This window comes from Bombus vancouverensis, chromosome 12 (genome assembly GCF_051014615.1).
Source record: "Bombus vancouverensis nearcticus chromosome 12, iyBomVanc1_principal, whole genome shotgun sequence".
NCBI classification, from domain to species: Eukaryota; Metazoa; Arthropoda; class Insecta; order Hymenoptera; family Apidae; genus Bombus; species Bombus vancouverensis.
Window position 1 is genome coordinate 3,779,275 of NC_134922.1, and position 18,958 is coordinate 3,798,232.

Consider the following 18,958-nt stretch of genomic DNA (forward strand, 5'->3'; position numbering starts at 1 on the left):
CTGAGAATTTTTGACTGTTTTCTCATCCGTGGTGATACGTTTATGCCGTCTATACCATTGCTTTCTTCGCTAACGGAAAAATTATACGAGATTCGTGTATTTGTTTCCTTGTCACATAGAGTGGAGTTTGCACGGAGATAAGAGATGATACGTTTTAAAGCCGATACGTTATAGTGCGTTTAGAGTTTAGACCGAATGAGCGAATGCTCCTTTTCCCTCTATTTTAGTAAGATCGAAGCGAAGGTGTAGACGAGCATGGGTTTCGTCGTTTGACGGTCGACGAAAAGAACGTTTCAGATTAAAATACTTCGTTGCTACGAAGGGATACTTTGTCTGTCTTGAACTATTCGTTAACGAGCTTTATGACATTACAACCCTTCAAACGGATGACCGTAATTGAAAGTTGAAGTTGGATTACACGTTGAAACTGGACACCTACTTTCTCAAACGATTGCTTTCAGATTGATTTCTTCTTTCGATTGTTAACCTTAACGTAGATAAGCAAAGCGGTAAGAATTCGAACCTACTCGTCTCGATATTTTATTAGAAAATGTATTCTTCAAATACTTATTTACATTGCCACTTAAACTGGCAGCATCTTTCCAATTTAACGAACGCAAAAAGAATCATGTAACGAAGGATGACCTGCTTCGACGAATTAATTGCAAGCGGCTTCGCGATTGCGTTGCGTTAATTTTTACTTCTGCATCCTCGTTCGTGCAAGCGATATAATTCACGAGTAATTCGAGCTCGCCTAATTAACCTCGCCATCACCGTTATTTTTCGTTGGTTTCGAGCCGGGCTGATTTACGCGAACGATAAAATTAATCGGTCGATCGTTGTTAGTTCGCGATCGTGTGCCAAGGAAAGCTTCGCGATTCGAAGTCGAGCATCCTTAAATATCCTGAAAGGTAAGAAAAGTTCAAGCGCATCGAGGTCAGACCTATCGATCTTCCTCTGGCCTACGCCTTCGCTCCAATTCCCATTACTTCCGAATCACAATCAGTTCTCTCTCTCTCTCTTTCTCTCTCTCTCTCTCTCTCTTTCTGAAATACCTTTAAAATCGAAATGCCGCTTTGGGAAACAAATCTTTCGAATTGAAATTTACTCATTTTGTGTTGTGTTAGAAAGATTCGTATAATAGAACCTTCCATGTCTGAATTACTAGGCAGACAGAAACATCTGAATAATGGAATTTTCATGTAATAGAACAATCGCTTCTCTCATTTTAATACGTTGACACATAACTTTCATATGTTTTGACACACGTAAAACGTTGAAATGCACTATACACCGTAACGTTTAATTTTTGCAAGATATCATATCGTATTCGCGCACATTTTTCTGACAATGTAATCTCTGAGCCACTCGTATCGTTGAACATTTTTGTTTCTTTCATGTTTTCTATAAATCTGCCACGATCTACATCTCTATTATACGAAAAATGTTTTGAAATTATAAGAAGAGACGCGACCAAAAAAAAAACTGTCCAAAAATTTCCTCGTTCTGCCTTTCTATCGATTCGGATGCTTCAGGTTCTACCGTAATTATTATTGACAGGATGAAATCAACCGACTCGTCCGGATCATATGGATAATTTATTTACAAGAGTAAAACATTATGTACAAGAATGCGTCGAGAATCGTGTGAAAACAATACATGCTGAGAGGTCGTGGAAAGGGAACACAGTTTCATTCGTTATTTCTGTCTTTTTCTTTTTCTTTTTTTTTTAACCGGCGTTTAGTTTCACGTAAGAAATTATACAAGTTCACGTGGTATACACATACACAGAGATTTTTTCTTACGTCTTATTTCGTTCTTTTCTCTGATCGTTCTCGTAGCCCTGAACTGCCATCATTTTTCCCACCGACGAATATTCGACCACGCTTCGAAGTCGTCGTTAGAGCATTACGACCCTGAACTCCAGCAACGAGGGCCGTGCTTAATACAAAAAAGTGATTAATTACGTGTCGTTCCGTTTGGGGAAACTTCGACAGAGAAAAAAGATGTGAACTCCTTTTTCATGTTGGAAACAAATCTTTTAAAGCGTACGACAAGAGACAAAGGTATTCGTACGACCTTATTGTTAATTGGACCAGGTTAAAATAACCTCGTAAATAAATAAGTAAATAAATAAATAAATAAATATATAAAAGTATTCATACAATTGGTATATAATAGAAATAAACGGAGAATTATTTTTTATATATTATTAAATGTATTGAAATATATGTAACCGTCCGTTACACATGGTAATGTTAGTAATAGTAGATACTCGCAGTAATGTACACAGACAAATGTTAATTGAATTATTTAGGACGAGACTCGCATAATAATAACACTTTATCGAGATGGTATTGCTCGTATAGTGGCATTAATTGATGTTCGTGTTATAATTAATATGTGGTTTGCTTTTTTCAGGAATAACAACTACTTGCAATCTACTGAACACACGGATAATATTAAGCTTTTGACGAAATTTTCTATTATTCTATATATTTTCTCAGTCTTTTCTTATTAAGATGTCCTTTTTGCATTTACAGGCCATTTGCGGATTAACTTTGAACATATTATAGAATATGATAATTTTCCAAACATTTTACCAAAACAATGCCCATGTCTGTTAAACATTGTACTTTGCCATTCTACGCTTTAGCAAAACGTGCAAAACGAACTTGTTAGGAAATTCGGTCGACAATATTTCGCGCAACTATCAAATTCAAAAAATTCGTCGGAACCAATAAACAACATCCATTGAAAAGAAATTGTAAAAGCACAATGGCTCGGAATATAAACTACAAACGAACATAACGACAACGTAACGATATCCACGTTGCTCGATCAGGGTGTTGACGCTTTGAACAACTATTAAAAAATCGGCGATTCGTTAAAATCGTGACGAGGGACAGACGAATATTTGCATACAGTATAAAATTCGCGACGACGACAAATTTTACTCTGTCTCGCTTCACCGAGAACTTGTTCGGAAGTGGCAGTCCAGGGATGTGAATCCCCTTTGTTTCACCCATTTCTTCTTTTCTTTTTCGCTTTCTATTTCCATTTATATTAACGTTTACTCGGTAGTAGAAAGTATTTCGTCAAGAGATGGAGTGTAGATGGGAGTGGAGGGGGATAATTCGGTGGACATCGTATTTTCTACGACGACGTCTGGCCTTTTTAGTTTCTTCTCTTGTTCGGAAATTTTAATACGTTCCTCGTCTAATTAACATTCTTCTTACAGACTCTCTCTGTTTCCTTTCATCCTGCCACATTCACTCTCTGTTTTATTTGTATACTTAGTATGAGACGAAAATTAACGAAACGATTAGGCATGGATCGAAAGTTGTATTCGGAAGGATGAAAATTCGAATTGTCCCAAAAGGCGACGTGCTTTTTGATTGCACTGCGTTGAAAATTACGCGATATATTGCCAGTAAAAAGTAACAATCTCATGTTTCTAATTGCATGTATATGATTCTGGAATAGTTTTGTAAAAAAAAAAGCGAAAATGGGAACAACATAGTTTTCAAACTGGTTAAAACGTTGAAATAAATGCAAATTAAAAGGGTGAGTAAATAAAATAAAGTCAAAATTTAGTACAAAATAATTAATTTAGAATATAATTTTAGCAAATGAAGAAGAATTGACGCAACGAGATACATCAAGATCCATCGCAATCGTTACGATTCTCGTTCATTGAAACACGCTATATTTCGCCAAACGAACATACAAAATTTCTTATTCGACCAGGTACTCGTTCTCGATCGATTCCCAATTTATTCGAACGAAAGCACTCACGTGGAATCGAACGAGATCGAGAGCCATTTGAGAATGACGCAGCCTGAAGATATGAAAATCCTTCTGGATTCAACAGGGAAATGAACAACTCGACGATAGAAAAGAATAATTGGTGCGCGGACGAGAAAGATTCGTTTGGCCTCTTTTACGGCTCTTTAAGCCTCCAGAGGTCTCGTCTCTCCGCTATTTTAATTTATCACGCGAATCCAGAGTAATTTTTCCATCGTCACGCGTCGTTTCTGTGTGTCTTCGTTCTCCTGTACAAACTCATGCGCGTGTCGTACGTGTTATGCAACATACGCAGTTTTTTTCTCTTTCTCTCTTTCTCTCTCTCTCTCTCTCTCTTTCTCTCTCTCTCTCTCTCTTTCTCTCTTTTCCATAAAATTGTACGTTACAAAACATTGTTTCGTTAATCGAGTGGAGATCGCGTCTAACGATCTATTTTATTAATATTTATCATCGTACGAGTACTATGCGATTACGCACTTGTGGCTTGCTTGTGTGTGGAACTTAGACATTTTATATATGGGTTTTATTTTAAAAATTATAAATCGCTGGTACGTGATTTTTATTTGCATCCTGCTTGTTTCTGTTTTATATTAAATGTTGTGGTTCTGGTGATTAGTTGTTTGAGCTTCTGAAACAGTTTGTAAAAATATCGATGGTGAGAGACAGCGAATAGCGTTGGCTACTTAAGATACAAGCCGTCGAGCTGATCTAACGATAAGATAACACAGATAACGATCGATAAATTATTATAAAACGTCTTTAGATTAAATATGCGTTGAGTTTGAGTGATTTTCACGATCATTTGGTTTCTAGATGCGATTGTCAAATAGTCTTTGGTAATTGACGATCGGAAGACTATTTTGACAATCGATAGGATGAATTCGTTCGTTCGTATATCGAGTAACAAAGAATTTTTATACTTCGAGATATTTTCCATGATATTTTATCAATCTTTTTATAAGCTTATGAAACGACCTAATTATTCTGACATAATAGCATTCTGAAACTAAATTCGGCATACAACATAATTGCCAATTATACGAATAAATCCGTATTAATATTTCAAAGATCTTTCACCGAATAAAAATTCGAAAAAGAGAGAATCAGGAAAAGAAAACCGTGCTGAAGGTTGAAGAATCCTGTGGACTTCAATTCAGGCGTTAATACCCTCATTGTTCTCTCCTCTTTAAGAACCGTCCTTTCTTCTGCTTTTAGACCGAGATCGAGTTATTTCACCACAGAACAATCAAACAAACTCTTTGTACCACAAAGACAGTTCGCGCAGATTTGCTCGCAGGAGCACGGTCGAATGTTTCCAAAGGCTTCCGCAATAAAATTCACAATCCACATTGTTGATACGCATGTTCGCCGTAAAACAGCTTCCTTTCATTCTTCGACTTCCTCGTCGCGCGGTGTTCTCTACATTTCTTCCATTACGAAAGATTAAAAGAATCATCATATGTTAAATATTTTTTCCAGATACGATTAAGATACAAAGAGTTCGATCTCTACAAATGTTTGAATTTGGCAGGCCAATATCAACCAGTAAACATTGTCATATTATCAATTGTCAACTAATTGGCGAAGAAGAACTTTGTTATACATAATGACTTTAATGACATTTACAATGAAAACATTGAAACTGTACTATTAAGCAACATGGGTAATCACGATATTCGGGTTTTGAAAATCTTTGAATTTTGAAAATGATAATTCTCGAAAATTGAAAGCGATGAAACTAAATAGTCATGGAGAAAGTGTATCGAATAATATTGAAGTTACTCGTCAGTTAAAATTTTATGTGAGAAACGCCATATTTTATATGTCGATTAATTTCATAAATGTATAAAATACATTGTTATCTAAAATTCATTTTTGTCACGAGTTCTTTAAATGCTATCCTCATTTTTGTCTCGTACTCTCTCAAATTCCCCCTCTCTATCCATAAAATATTTCGACAAAGTAAAATAAGAATAACAGGATCGTCATGATTATAGGTTGCAGTTGCTAAACTCGTCTCGCATTCCCTTCAAGTTTCCCTCGGATTTCAACAAGAATTCGCATTTCTCCATCATGCATTTGGAACCGGATAATGCACGTCTCATTCAAGAAACACACAACGAAGCGTAAAACTCGATATGCTCCGGGATTCGCGAGTTTCCCTCCGAAAACGTGTGCTATCCTGCAACGTTGTAATATCAGAATTTCTTTTCGTTGAAACTAGAGGCATCCGTGAGAGAGAATCCCTTGTCAATATTGGCCTGTGTTACAAAATAATGCCGGCGTCTCCTTTGTGGAAGCTGAAAGCTCCATATCTGAACAAAAGCGAATGAAACACACGTGTTCACTGTTCACATGACATTCTTTCCCTTTTACCTTATTCCACGTTGAAATATATTAATTTATTAACTAATACGCGGTATTTGTCGTCTCACTTTTCCAGCTTTCACTAAAAATGTATAAAACATATTGTATTAAATGTTTTAATTCCATAGAAAGAGAAACAGTAGCAGCAAACATAGAATTTATATAAACAATTAAATATTTAACACATAGCGCAATTTTTTAAGAATTGTTACGCAGAAAAATTCAGATAACGATGTTCGAACGAAGTAATCAAATCTTTGAAAAATACGAGATTTTTCTCGAGAAAATTTATATCTTGCCAAAGATTCGCACAGCTATGAAAATATCCACTAAAATTTTCTTTGCCACGAACGAACGAACTCTTTCGTTATTGGAACGATCGCTTTCGTCTTGTAACAATTACAATATACATAATCGTCCTTACTAATTCGCAAACTTACACATCGAATTTACCATGTTCGAGCACACGTTCACGCTCTTACATGTTACAATTTCTCTTTTTCTTGTTCATTGAATCGTCGCTTACAATATATACCATGTACAATGTTACTTCGATATTTTGGTTTCCTTATTTCGATGACACTAGAACGCGCTAGAAATTTGCAAGTTATTACACATATCGAACCTGGGATACTACGACGACGTTTTCGACAGTTTTCACCTATGGATGCATTGAAAGTCGCGATTTTCAACGCGAAACCGGCCGTGACAGAGTTCCTTCATTGATATATGTTTCTTCTTTCACTGAGAACTGAACATTTTTTAACGAGCAGCAATAAAAAGAAATTGCACTCGAAGAAGCTTTCTTTTCGTAAAACTTAATTCATTAATTCATCGGGCAATGGCTTCTGGACTGATAAATTTGGCGGGCATGGTTTCGAGAATTTGACGGTTGAAGTTATGTTTTGAAAAGGAATTTCGAACACGACGACAAAAGATAAATATAATTAAAATTAATCGTTCATAACTGTTCTTGCGAGAGTTGTTACGGTCAATGAAGTTTAATCGATTATTTTAAGTTAAAAGAAAATGTATATCAAAAATTGATTTATTTAAAAAATTTGCTCGTAACGATAATTTTTGCATCGATTTTCTTTAACTTACAATAATTCAGTACATTTATTAATTTGTAACGCTTCTATTTTTATAGTTTTGAGCATCGTTTCTTATGTATGTATGCGTTAATTATCTTGTTGTATATGTTGTCTATAATTTGTATTTTATAATTTATTACTTCTTAAAACAATACTAAACATTCAGTAAATATTTCAAAAATTCATCGTTATATGTGTGTATATCTAAACGTGTTAAAAGTAGGAAATGCCATCGACGATTATCGAAAAACTAAGCTGAAAAGGCTGAAATAACGTAAAACTTTCTTATCAGTCAACCTTTCTCTTAAAACGTCCATCACGTGGCCGTAAGAAAGCTTCTTCATCGATGATCGTTCCGGTTGCATGCAATTTAATTTCGATCAAGGTACAAACAGGCTAAGGGTTGGCTACGTCTTATTGTGTCCAACGATCCATCGAGTTTCACTTAATGCTCCCGTTGATATTCATTCATGTTCGCGTTTAAGTTGCCACGCGCACACCGTCATACGGGCTCTCACACATCCACACACACATAAGTACGTGCAGAAAGTATACACGCAGACAGACAGCTCGGAGACACACGCACGGGCACGTACGAGAACGCACATTATCTCAATTGACCCAAAAGGAAAGCTAGCATCACGAGGACCGTCTTCGATGTTGGCGAACCTGCTGCCGTGTTTCCGTGCTGCATTGCAGCTGGATGCTCTCCTGGAACAAGAGCAACGAAGGCTGGATTAGTGTCTGTCCTGCACTTCCGGTTCCAACCGGAACACTTCGTTTTTTCACGGTTTGCACCGTACAAGAAGAAAAAAAAGTGGAAGGTTTTATACGTTCTCGTGTTGTTACCTTCTTTCTCTTTGGTTTCGGGTCTTTTCTCTTAATATTTTTTCTGTTCCGAGGTTGGGCATACTTACTCGAACTACGAGCAACCGCGTCGGGCCTTACGGAGATTTCAATGTATATTTTAAAAAGAACGAGACGGAAGAAAAAAAATCTTTTATTTTTTTGCGGAATTTTATCTTTTACAGAACTTTCAGAAGCTACCGTTTTAGATGACGGCTCGATGGAAGAGAATAACAGCTATGGAAAGTCAATTTCCTAGGACGTCGATTTGAAATAGGAAATTCGAGGTAGAAAATTACTAAAAATACGACTGCTTGGTCGACCAGTTTGTTATTTTTCTTTTTCAAGTTTAGTTAAAACGATCTTTGGGTTTTGAGGGTACCTTCTCTTAAGATTCTGATTGCAAGCTTCTCGAGATTATTTTCTTACGATGGAACGTTTACGACTTCGTTTTGACTTTGAAAAAACAGGGTCATTGTTTTCTGATTGCTCGGAGAATTTTCCTATAGCAAGAACAAGATGACCACTCTCTTTAAATAGGTCATACTGAGGAATAAGAAACCTGGAAGTATCGTACAAAAACGCTGTGTGTGTTCCTTCCAAATGGTCTTGGTAGTCGTAAACTCATGAAACATAAACAGCTTGCTTCTGGCTTAAATGGACAAAGTTTCGAAGAGCGTGGAGATACTTAAAACGAGTACAAAATTCACAGGGATATAAAGCCACGGTGGCTTAATTTCTGAGATATTTTCGTCCCGTTTTGAACTATCTTTAACGATATAAAAGAAACTTTTATTTTCAAATTGTAACTTTTCTCTTTCTTTGTTACTTACTTATGTGGTAGCTCCACGTTTGTGTAATAATTCAGACACGTTCACGGTAATAATTCTTACAAGATAAAAATATACAGAATATGCAGAGTAAAGTACTCAATGATAATACCTCGTAGCTAAAACTGATCTCTATTTAAGTTCTATCTTTTATTCCCTCCAATATTAGACGCATGCAAAAGTTTCAAGCCCTTTTATCAATTTTACATTTTCAACTACATCACTTTCAATGCATTACAAATTGATGTTCGAAACACTTGGTACGATTTTCTGTCAACTTTCAGATTTCGTCGCGAAGAAATCACACAAAACACCTTCGTATTTCTGTAATATTTCGAAAGTGTTGTCTGACTAAAGAGAGCTAAATATATCGACCGGAACTTCTCAACCCAAGTTAAAGATAGTGATTCAAGCCACATGCGGCTTAGGCGTTGTGGTCGTTGCTCATTGTGCTCACTGTGGTTTTGTGAAGCGGTCACAAATCGATCACAAAGTTGGCGTTTCAGACAAATCGATACCAACCAAACAATTGCGCAAAAAGGTGAGAAATTGTATCGATTAAAGATAATTGTTCGTGAAAAGTTTAAAAAAAAAGGCTCAAACTTTTCCATATATCTAGTTTTGCTTAAATAAAAACCATAAGTGTTGCTTACAGACGAGTGTTGCCATATTACCATAGAAAAATGAAAAAAAAAGAAAAAAATAAAATATGCATATCAAAGCGAGGAACTGCACCACATTCTCCACTAGAATCGTATCCTTGATTAATTTCTCGCTAATTACAGCAAGCTAGAACGACGTTCGTTGACGGGATAAACCAGAGAATTACTGCTATCAGCTATAGGAGTACCATGATGTATACCAGATTAGATGTCCATTTCGTATAGGCAATTAGATAGTAATTGCATGCAGCAGGCTTCACTGTACCGCAGATGATACCAGCAACAGGAGGAACAAGAGCCACTTGTTTCAATTATGAAGAAATATTACTTAATTTCCTGCCGCTATTCCCTATATAAGATATTATTTCACTATATAGAATATTATCTCAGGATCATTGTATATAGGATCACTGTATATTATTATCAGGATTTAGTAGCTTGTTATCATTTTTCGTCGTTATTACCTCGATAGTCATCTTCCAGAAACGCTTATGGTAATCTTCAGTTCAATAAATTCTGCATTCGCTCGGCCAATCTGATTCGAGTCGAAAGAGATTTCCGGTTAAAATTCAAAGTAAAATTTGTTCGTGATATATTCTTGACCGAGTTTCTCAATAGGTTTATCTACAAAAGTTACTTGAACAAGTATCTAAAAGTAAAATTTCAATGCGTAAATGGTATATATTTAGCATTGTAATTAGCAAGCATAAAATCGATATATTACGCGAAATAAAATGACAAATCAACTATATTTCAGTCATTATGTCGTGTTACACGTACGTCACGCGCGTTAGTTGTCGTTTATAGGTTGCACGATGCTTTACTAATATTTAGACTGTAGATTTCACTTGTATAAATGAACGTAATAACCGTTGACATGGAATTATTGATCGCGTTGACTGAAATAATGAATTAAACGTTGATTTCAGTTTACAGTTTACGTTAGTAAATGAAACTTCTTTCGATTCAGAGTTTCATTTGTATGTTTCTTTTCGTGTGAAATAATATTACCTTCTTTTTATATTTGTAATTCGACTACAATACGTGGCTCGAACATCACCATCAAGATATATTTCACAGATCTGCTAATAAAATTTCGACCGTGAAGCACGTGCGATTCTATAGGAGAATCAGAGAAAAATAGATTTCACAGAGAGTTAAAACGCGCGGCAAGGATTTGTCAATTGGTAGCAGCGCGTCCGATTATATTCGGTCGCCTGTTCTAATGGACGCCAAAAGCCCCTCTAACCGGTGCCTCCATCATTGATAATAGAATATTTAATCATTTCGACAGGCCGGTGAAATCGCGTCGAAACTACGTGAGTCTCGTACCGAATGCTTTTAATTACACGACGTTAACTAATTATATTTCGAACGGTGCCCGGTCTCGTAACGATCCACATTCCCGGCACGAGTATTCCGGCTGGAAGCGTCGAATTACTCGTATGATGTCTGCCCGACGCAATTCCATAATTGACCGTCTAATCGATGCTCTAATTCCTGTTCTGTCGTGACGGTTTAAAGGGCTCCCGTCGCCCTACGCAATTGACGGCTAGCCCGATTAACGTTCCGTGTCTTAAGTCCCATTGAGAAAGGGAATTTACGTTGCTGACGAGATGACATGACATTCAAGTTACGCGTCGTGATAATGAAATAGCTCGTGGAAGATTGATTTCACTGGGTTAGAAAAAATCATCGTCGACAGATGATATATAGTCTTGAATGTAGACTTGAAAAGAGGGATTCGTATTTGGGACAGGATTCTGAGATTTTGGGAGTCGATTTGAACAATAGCGTTGGAATTACTCTCGCAATTGAACCTTTCAGAAGACAAACTCGTCAATCTCATCCAGTTACACGATTAACCTTCAATTTTCAAAAAACCAAAACTCAAATAACAAGGCAAACGAATTAATTCTTAAGCTTCCATCGAATCTTTCTTCACGAACTTGACATGATGCTTACGAAATTTTGAATGACTTATATCAATTATTCCAAGTTTATAGCGAAACGTAAAACTCAGTACTTTACGTTATTTGTTGCTGTAATTATACTAATTAGTAGCTCTGCTAATTGCAGAATAATTTAACGAGCAAGTCGCGTGTGGAAATAAAATAAAACGTTGATTAAAGCTAAATCAATAATGTCGACTAGTTTCTTCCCTTGCATCATTTCCTGAGAACTTTTAATAAACTTTATCTTTTTCTTTTAGAGAACTAAGATTTATATTTTTTTCTACGATTGTATACATTTGCACTTCTGAAATATCATATACCGTGGTCCTACATAATTTCGTGATATAATCGAAGTCATTCTCTTGTTATCAAAATTTTCTGTTCTTAAAATTTTGTTCTTCTTAATTAACTACATTACGTAGGATCATATTTCTTTAATCGCTAAATAACATCAAATTAAGAAATTCGTCAAAAATGCACTCATTATGTTCTTGTTTAACAATCTTCGTTCCTAACGTTATCTCGATCGTTTCTTTCCAGAAGCAGATTGTTCGAAGAACCAAAATCATCAAAGCTCTATTTAGAACGTATTAGCCGTGAGTCAGTAGCGCGATATTTTCGCTGGAAATTACCAGGTAAAGGGATGCAGCTTGTTACGAAACACTGGGAAAGCTCGTCACGAGGCCGGCCACGTCACGTAAATCGTATTGCGCGTGATGTGCAACAACAAGTAAGGTGTATGACGGGCTGAAATTAGTAGCGAAAGCAAGCCTTGGCACTGCGCCGAAAATACATGGCAATTTTATTTCGGCGCGCCATGGGAGACAGGAAAAAAGAGAGCCGACCAACACCATAGTAAGTGATAAATCACGAACCATGGCCGTTAAATAATAAATCAAAGCTATGCTTGCAAAGGTTCGCGAAATTAGCAGAGATTTCGGAGACTTTTGTAGCGCGATAATTCCCAAGTATAATAATCAACAAATCCAATTTACAATCTTATTGTCTACTAATATTTCGATGAAGAATTTTCAGAATTAGGAACAAAAGTTTCATTAGCATATTTTACGTAGCAAGACTCGCACATTCATGACATTCTCGACTTTTTTTTATACTAGCCAATGAATTATAACAGCTAATAAGTTCAATTTACATTTGATTAGCCACGAATATTTCGATGAATAATTTTTTGAAACAGCAACAAAAGTTCCATTACTATATTTTGCCTAGCAAGACACTCATATACTTTTCTAGTTCGTCTCATTTTCATGAGCGTTCCACGCCCCTTATCGCTATACCTGTTTTTACCGCTCCTATTTTTTCCCCAAAGCAGTTAATTCGTATCCAGAGCTTCTACATTGAACGACGAAAGGATGAGAATTCGAAGGAACAGCATTCGTCGAGTAGTAGAAATAGTTGGTAACAACGTTCTTTGACTTCGTGGCTGTTATGAATATTTGAATATTTATCTTTCGCGGCGTCCGCTGCATTCATAGAGCATGGTACACAGATGAATTTATACACTTTGCTTGAGATAATTACCGTTCGAAATGAGTCCGCAACTCATTTCTACGGATTGAGTAAGAAAAGCAATTTTCGATAGCGAAGGATCGCACCAGATTTATCGAGATTGCGTATCGGTTTCCGCCTCGGATGTCGACCGATTCTTTGTTTCTTTTGACAGCACATGATATTATATTGTAGTATCGTGGACGAAAGGCCTAAGAGATATCGGGCGAACTATAAACAATGTCGCGAGAAAGCCGAAGTGCCGACGGGCCCAATAATGTATCGTCGGTCCTTCAATCGAATAGTTTCGCGGAAAAGGTCTGCGTGATCCCGGCCACGAGCGGTTGCGGAACACGTGCGTGGTAGGGCTAAGACAAAAGACAAAGGGATGCTAAGGACAAAGACAAATTAACAATATCAGTTGAGAAGTCAGAGAGTGTAAATCGAGAAGTCAAGGAATGCGAATTGTGTTGTCGAGAGAATGTGGTCTGCGTGAGAGAGAGCGTTGGATCCGTGGTGACGAGAGTTGCAAATCAACTATCTAGTTGTTTTAATTATAATACGTTATTGTGATTAGTTCACGTTAAACAATCATCGTTTCCTGTTTAACCAACATCTGTTTAATCCATTTATTGTAAATAAATTAATTGTAGTAAAGATCCTACAGTATGTTTTACACAAAACATCTCGAAACTTTTTTGGCAATGTAATTCGGCAATGAAAAATGACCGTCACGATTTTATCGGTAAAACGTGAAACAAATCTGTAGATGTTAAAGGATATTCTGATAAAGAAATTCTTCATTGGAAAATAAGAGTATATGGATTTAACTATGCATTTAATGTTTTTTGGTGGAAACAGGCATTGAATATTTTCAAAATCGCAGGGAAATAACGGGTAAACCCTTTAATTCGTTGAGCCGGTAACGCTTTATTTAAGAAATCGCATATGGCGTGTCTCTGTCTAGCCGCCAAAGAAATCTAATTCTCTCTATTCGCCTGCTCTCTAATTTTTCTCTCGTTAATGGTCCGAATTAAATGAATTCAAATACCCCTTTAACAAATACAATTACCGGTAATTCGCCGAAGATAATTATCTCTCTGCCCTCTGACCACTCCCCTACTCGCGTTTTCGAGTGGAAAAAGGCCAAAAGATAAAGAGGCGGAGGCTGAGAAAAATAGTCGAGGGCATAGAGGAAGGGAGAGTGAAGTACAGAGATAACCAGCAAGTACGTAGATAGGGTGAAACTAAAAGAACGGAAGGCAATGATATATAGGGAGTAACAAATGATAAGGGAGCCACTTATGGGAAAGAAAATTGTCTATGACTTACGATATCCTTCTATATTTGTGTCTCTATGTAAGAACGTTTAATAGTTGTTGTCTGATTTGTATCTGGTACAGTACTTTCCTTTATTTTATTTCGATTAATTTTCTTCTATATTATTATATCTTTTAATATAACCAGTAGAAAAATCATTAATTTTTAATAAATATTTTAACTTTTACTTTGTAAAAGCTCTCGTACGAAAGACACATATGTACGTGCTGCGAGGAATGTATTTTATGGATGCAAGTACAGAAGTAATTCCTTACGTCGTCCCTTGTTTTTTATACGTCATGTTTTTCAAAATAAAAGAATCAATTCGTAAACGTAAAGATTTTTATTGTTACAAATAATGCGGTAAAAGTGAAAAAGAAAGGGGCGAGTATCTACAAATGTTAATAAGAGATAAAAATGAAAGATTCCTACGAAGAACGATACACGATAGTGGCGTATGAGTAGCGGCGATCTCGTTAGTCACCTTAATTAAGTGTAATTCATCAGGAAACGTACACAGTTTGTAGAAGGGCGAATTTTTCGCCTCGAAACGAAGAAGAGAGCTAGAAGTCGATTCGTCTTCATTAATTACTCGTGGCGTGTGATAGCCTCGACCTGTGAAGTCGTGACTGCTGCATTATTTCGCGGATGCATCAAAGTCGTCACGTTTCGCGACTAAATTAATTCGAGTAAGATCAAGCAGCTTCCTGTCGAAGATTAGCTGATAACTAGCGGTGGAGCCGCTACAAACAAAGCATTTTCAATTCTGATGGCTTTTTAAGTCACACACATACATACGTGATGACTACACTATAAATTCATATGCGTGTGCGAAGAGAATTTGTAAACAGAGAAACTCGTTATTGAAGATAGTAACTGAAGTCATATACGAACGTTCAAAAAATCGACATTATTACGTCGAACGATAAACGAGGAAATATTGTGTATTCTATGTGCAACGAGAAAGAATATTAAAAAGCTATAGAAAGACCGAATGTCTGCGTGGTGCGATTAAAACATCGTAATCAATTTGATCGCATATATTAAATCGTAATATTTAAATCATATATTTAAAGAATTAAGAAAAGGAAAATAGAAAATAAGGGACGAAGAAGTTGCGTTGGAAATTCGTGCAGATTCGTTGACAGTTCGAAGTTACGTGGAAATGGTGAAATCGGCAGCCCTTTTTCAGGATTCAACGACGCGTGATAACCAAAAGCCGTACTCCTTTTCGTGGAAAACCTTTGCCTTTGACCGGCTGCTACGAAATCAATGGCGGATCAAAGAACGTTCGGCTGCTCTTACGACTCAATAGGACTATTCCAAAAGGACCACCTTCGCGGATGTATGACAGGGTGACTTTTCAAAAAGCTGCTGATTCGCGAAAGTAGTTGAAACCCTGAGCGAGCGATTTCTCTTGCAAAGTAAAGGAGAACATTTGTATTGAATATGCTTCAAGAATGAATATCAGGAAATTATGATTTGTTGACAATTCGGTATATTCGAAGTTTTGCTTTGGTACCGCTTTCAGGAATCTGCAAAGATACGAGGTTTTGAAGCTACCAGTTCAGTAGAAATCTCGTTATGTGGACTCCATTTATTTCCTAATAGCAGCGATGAAAAATATCTTTAAAATGACTTCCACAAGTGCCGATAAATATTCGTGTGATTTTCCTACGCGCATTTAAATTTGGCAAAGGTGGTTTGAAAGTCTCTGTTTAGGTTCTATTCCTTATTCGTGAAAATATGAATTTACCGAAACATCCACGCTGTATTAACACTTTGACTGCCACGCAGAAATCACACGTTTCGCTCAAGATGCCCTGGGAGTATTTTTATTATACAAAGCATATAATGGCAAAATAATGATAAATTGATGATGCAAGCAACATTCTTCCCCAATGGACCGTTTATCTTATTGGTGGTCACGGGTGACCATCGTGGCGCCTTGGTAACAGTTGATAGCAACATATTATAGCAAGGCTTCGTTTATTTCAACAAATCATTCGCATTCGTTATTTCGTCGTAAGCAAAACGTCCAGAATATATTGTTGAAACATGTAGAAGGTATTAGTAAACAGTATTTGCTCATTCTATATACAATAGTAAGGTTTGTGTACACTTCTAACTTCAATTATATGATTATTTACGATTTACGATTACTTTCTAAGGTGTGTTTATAATAATATTCGTAGATTACCCCTCAAAGATATGGATGCAAACACAGTGCACCGTTAGATGCAAGATTTGTTCTCATTTCTTTTTATTGATGTTCTAATAAAAATGTTTAATTGATCAATGTATTTAACGGTTATATTCAAAATGCCCTAACTGCCAATTTTCATACAATTTTTACAATTGTAAGAAGTTCAAGCGCTCCGGTCACCAATGACCACCGTGGCGTTACAGGAGAAACCGTGGTAGGTCACATATGACCAACGTGGCAGTCAAAGTGTTAATTTGAAAGAGTATCGACAAAACACATGCCGCAAAATAAATGCCGCAATTTTAGCTTCGAACTGAAAGTTTCGGTGATTTAAACGAAACGCTTCTCGCGAAATTAGATCAAGCTTGCAATATCACTCGCTGGCATAGTCCATTTTATCTTCATAAATCAATCAATCGGAAGCGATAGCAGCATCGCTGCTGAAACGTCGCTGGAAATTTCTCGTCGATCCACCGGCAAGCAACAAGCCGGATAATCCGGCTGTTTTTCGGTCGATCGAGCCGCGTTAATTACAACCGTGTATCACAAGATTACACGCAGCTTTTCGATACGAACGACGTACCGTTTCTCGCAAACTTCCATTCGTCAGAGATCTCGTACCTTACGTGCTTTTGACAATTTCTCTGTAGCCACTCGAAAAACCTGACGTTTCGAAGACACTTTACGACTAGTTTTGCCTCTATTCGTCGAGAATTCGGGACAATTCGTTCCTAGTTTACGATTTAACGACAGTTTGTGGTCAGTAAATGATATTCGGAAGTGTAATCTGCGTTACTGTCTTGCAATTTCTTGTTTCTGCGAAGTTGTTAATGAGAGTTGATGAGAATTTTAGCTCGTTCTGGATAGTAAGTGGAAAATGATATTCCGCATGACCGTTGCGCGGTGTCCTTACCCGTTAACTTTTGGCTGACTGTTTCATTCAGCTACGTGGATGAACGAAACACGGATATTTGGAACTATTGTTGGGTTCTTCGAACTTTGAACTTGACTTGTTAATTTTTCCCATTAGTCACATTAAAGTATAAAATATTTCAGTTTTGTACTATGTGTGTGCTCAATATTCAACTGTTCTCCTTCTTTGAGACAACTCCGGAATTCAGATCCGATTTTTCCGCTGTTTAAATAGACGCAATGTTCCGACATTGACTCAAACGGACACTTAAGGCCCGTAAGAAGTGTTAAGTCGTAAAACTCGCGACAATTTCTGTTAGCTTCAAGAAAGAGAGAGGGAGAGAGAGAGAGAGAGAGAGAGAGAGCGCGCGCTAAGAGGTACTGGGTTCCTTGGTAAGTCTCGGAGTAAACGTCGTGACGGCGTCCTTTCCCGAAGATGTCGGTCGAAAGTTTTCCAGTTCCAACGGAGCGACATTTAAATGGTTTGTAAGAACGCGAAACTCTGCGAGCAGTGTGCAATTATTAGAGTGAGAGAGCGGGCGAGTTCCCTATCGCCAAATTCAACAGTTTAGGAGCCGCTGGCGAATTGAAATCCGCGAATTCGCCGAGTCATTTCAGTTTGCGAACCCACGCTTTCTGGCCATGGTTCAGAACATGCTTTTGATACAATACAACACCGCCTTTGGGGAGATACGTTTCGTCTGCCATTGGAAACTAGGCCAGCCGAGCACCTCTGCGAAAGGGCCGCTGGAAGGTTCCTTATTTAAATTAATAGAGGGAACAAATGGATCATTCGAATCGCTGCGTTAATCACATACAATGGAATTGTTATATTGAAAATTTAATATATAGTAGATACGTTATACGATACATTTTAATTCAAGAAAAACAATAGAGTTGTTGCATATTGATGACATGTCTATTGCCATTCATAACTGTTCCGACACTTTTTAGCGAATTTGTCTTAACAGTATATGAATCTCCATTAGGTCTTAATTTATTTTTAATTAATTTATATACGTATTTATATACGTACGTGAGTAAATGTATCGAGAATCATAATGTCAATCGTATAGTCTGCAATGTATTTCGTGCTTTCTTGATTAAACTTCATTTATTAAATCGGAAGATTTAGTGAGTGACATTAACAGCATTGTAATTTTATTTCTTTCATATTCTATGAATTGTCTTAAAGAAAATGATTTATAATTAAAGATAATCATTTATATAAAACTAACGCATTAATGCATGATAATGTTATAAACAGTAAAGCATAATAATAAAGTTAGAAAAACATTCACCTCGCTTCGAGATTTTTGCTCCTCCTCCAGTTTACCATATAATTTAACTTCAATTAAATTCAGAGTAGGGACTATTATGTTTCGTGCATTTAATTTAGCACGACGTTAGAATTGTCTCCCTTTCTCTCGATTTATCGTGTTAAACATTT

At 36.7% G+C, this 18,958-nt stretch overlaps 2 protein-coding genes across 4 annotated transcripts in view; one reads left to right on the top strand and one right to left on the bottom strand.

Moving 5' to 3' along the window:
• Positions 1 to 18,958, top strand: part of LOC117165029 (uncharacterized) — a 474,023-nt gene that overhangs the window by 45,382 nt on the left and 409,683 nt on the right. For all 3 annotated transcript variants that reach the window (XR_013059759.1, XR_013059762.1, XR_013059763.1), the window contains one exon: positions 12,102 to 14,463. The gene's annotated coding sequence lies outside the window, so the exon portion shown is untranslated. Of the gene's footprint in view, positions 1 to 12,101 lie in introns of those variants that run through there.
• The window catches only part of dpr1 (defective proboscis extension response 1), a 443,679-nt gene continuing 426,300 nt past the window's right edge, over positions 1,580 to 18,958 (bottom strand). The window contains exon 6 of the mRNA XM_076623411.1: positions 1,580 to 7,979. Coding sequence (XP_076479526.1) covers positions 7,876 to 7,979 — 104 coding nt within the window. The 3' untranslated portion in view covers positions 1,580 to 7,875. The remainder of the gene's footprint in view (positions 7,980 to 18,958) is intronic.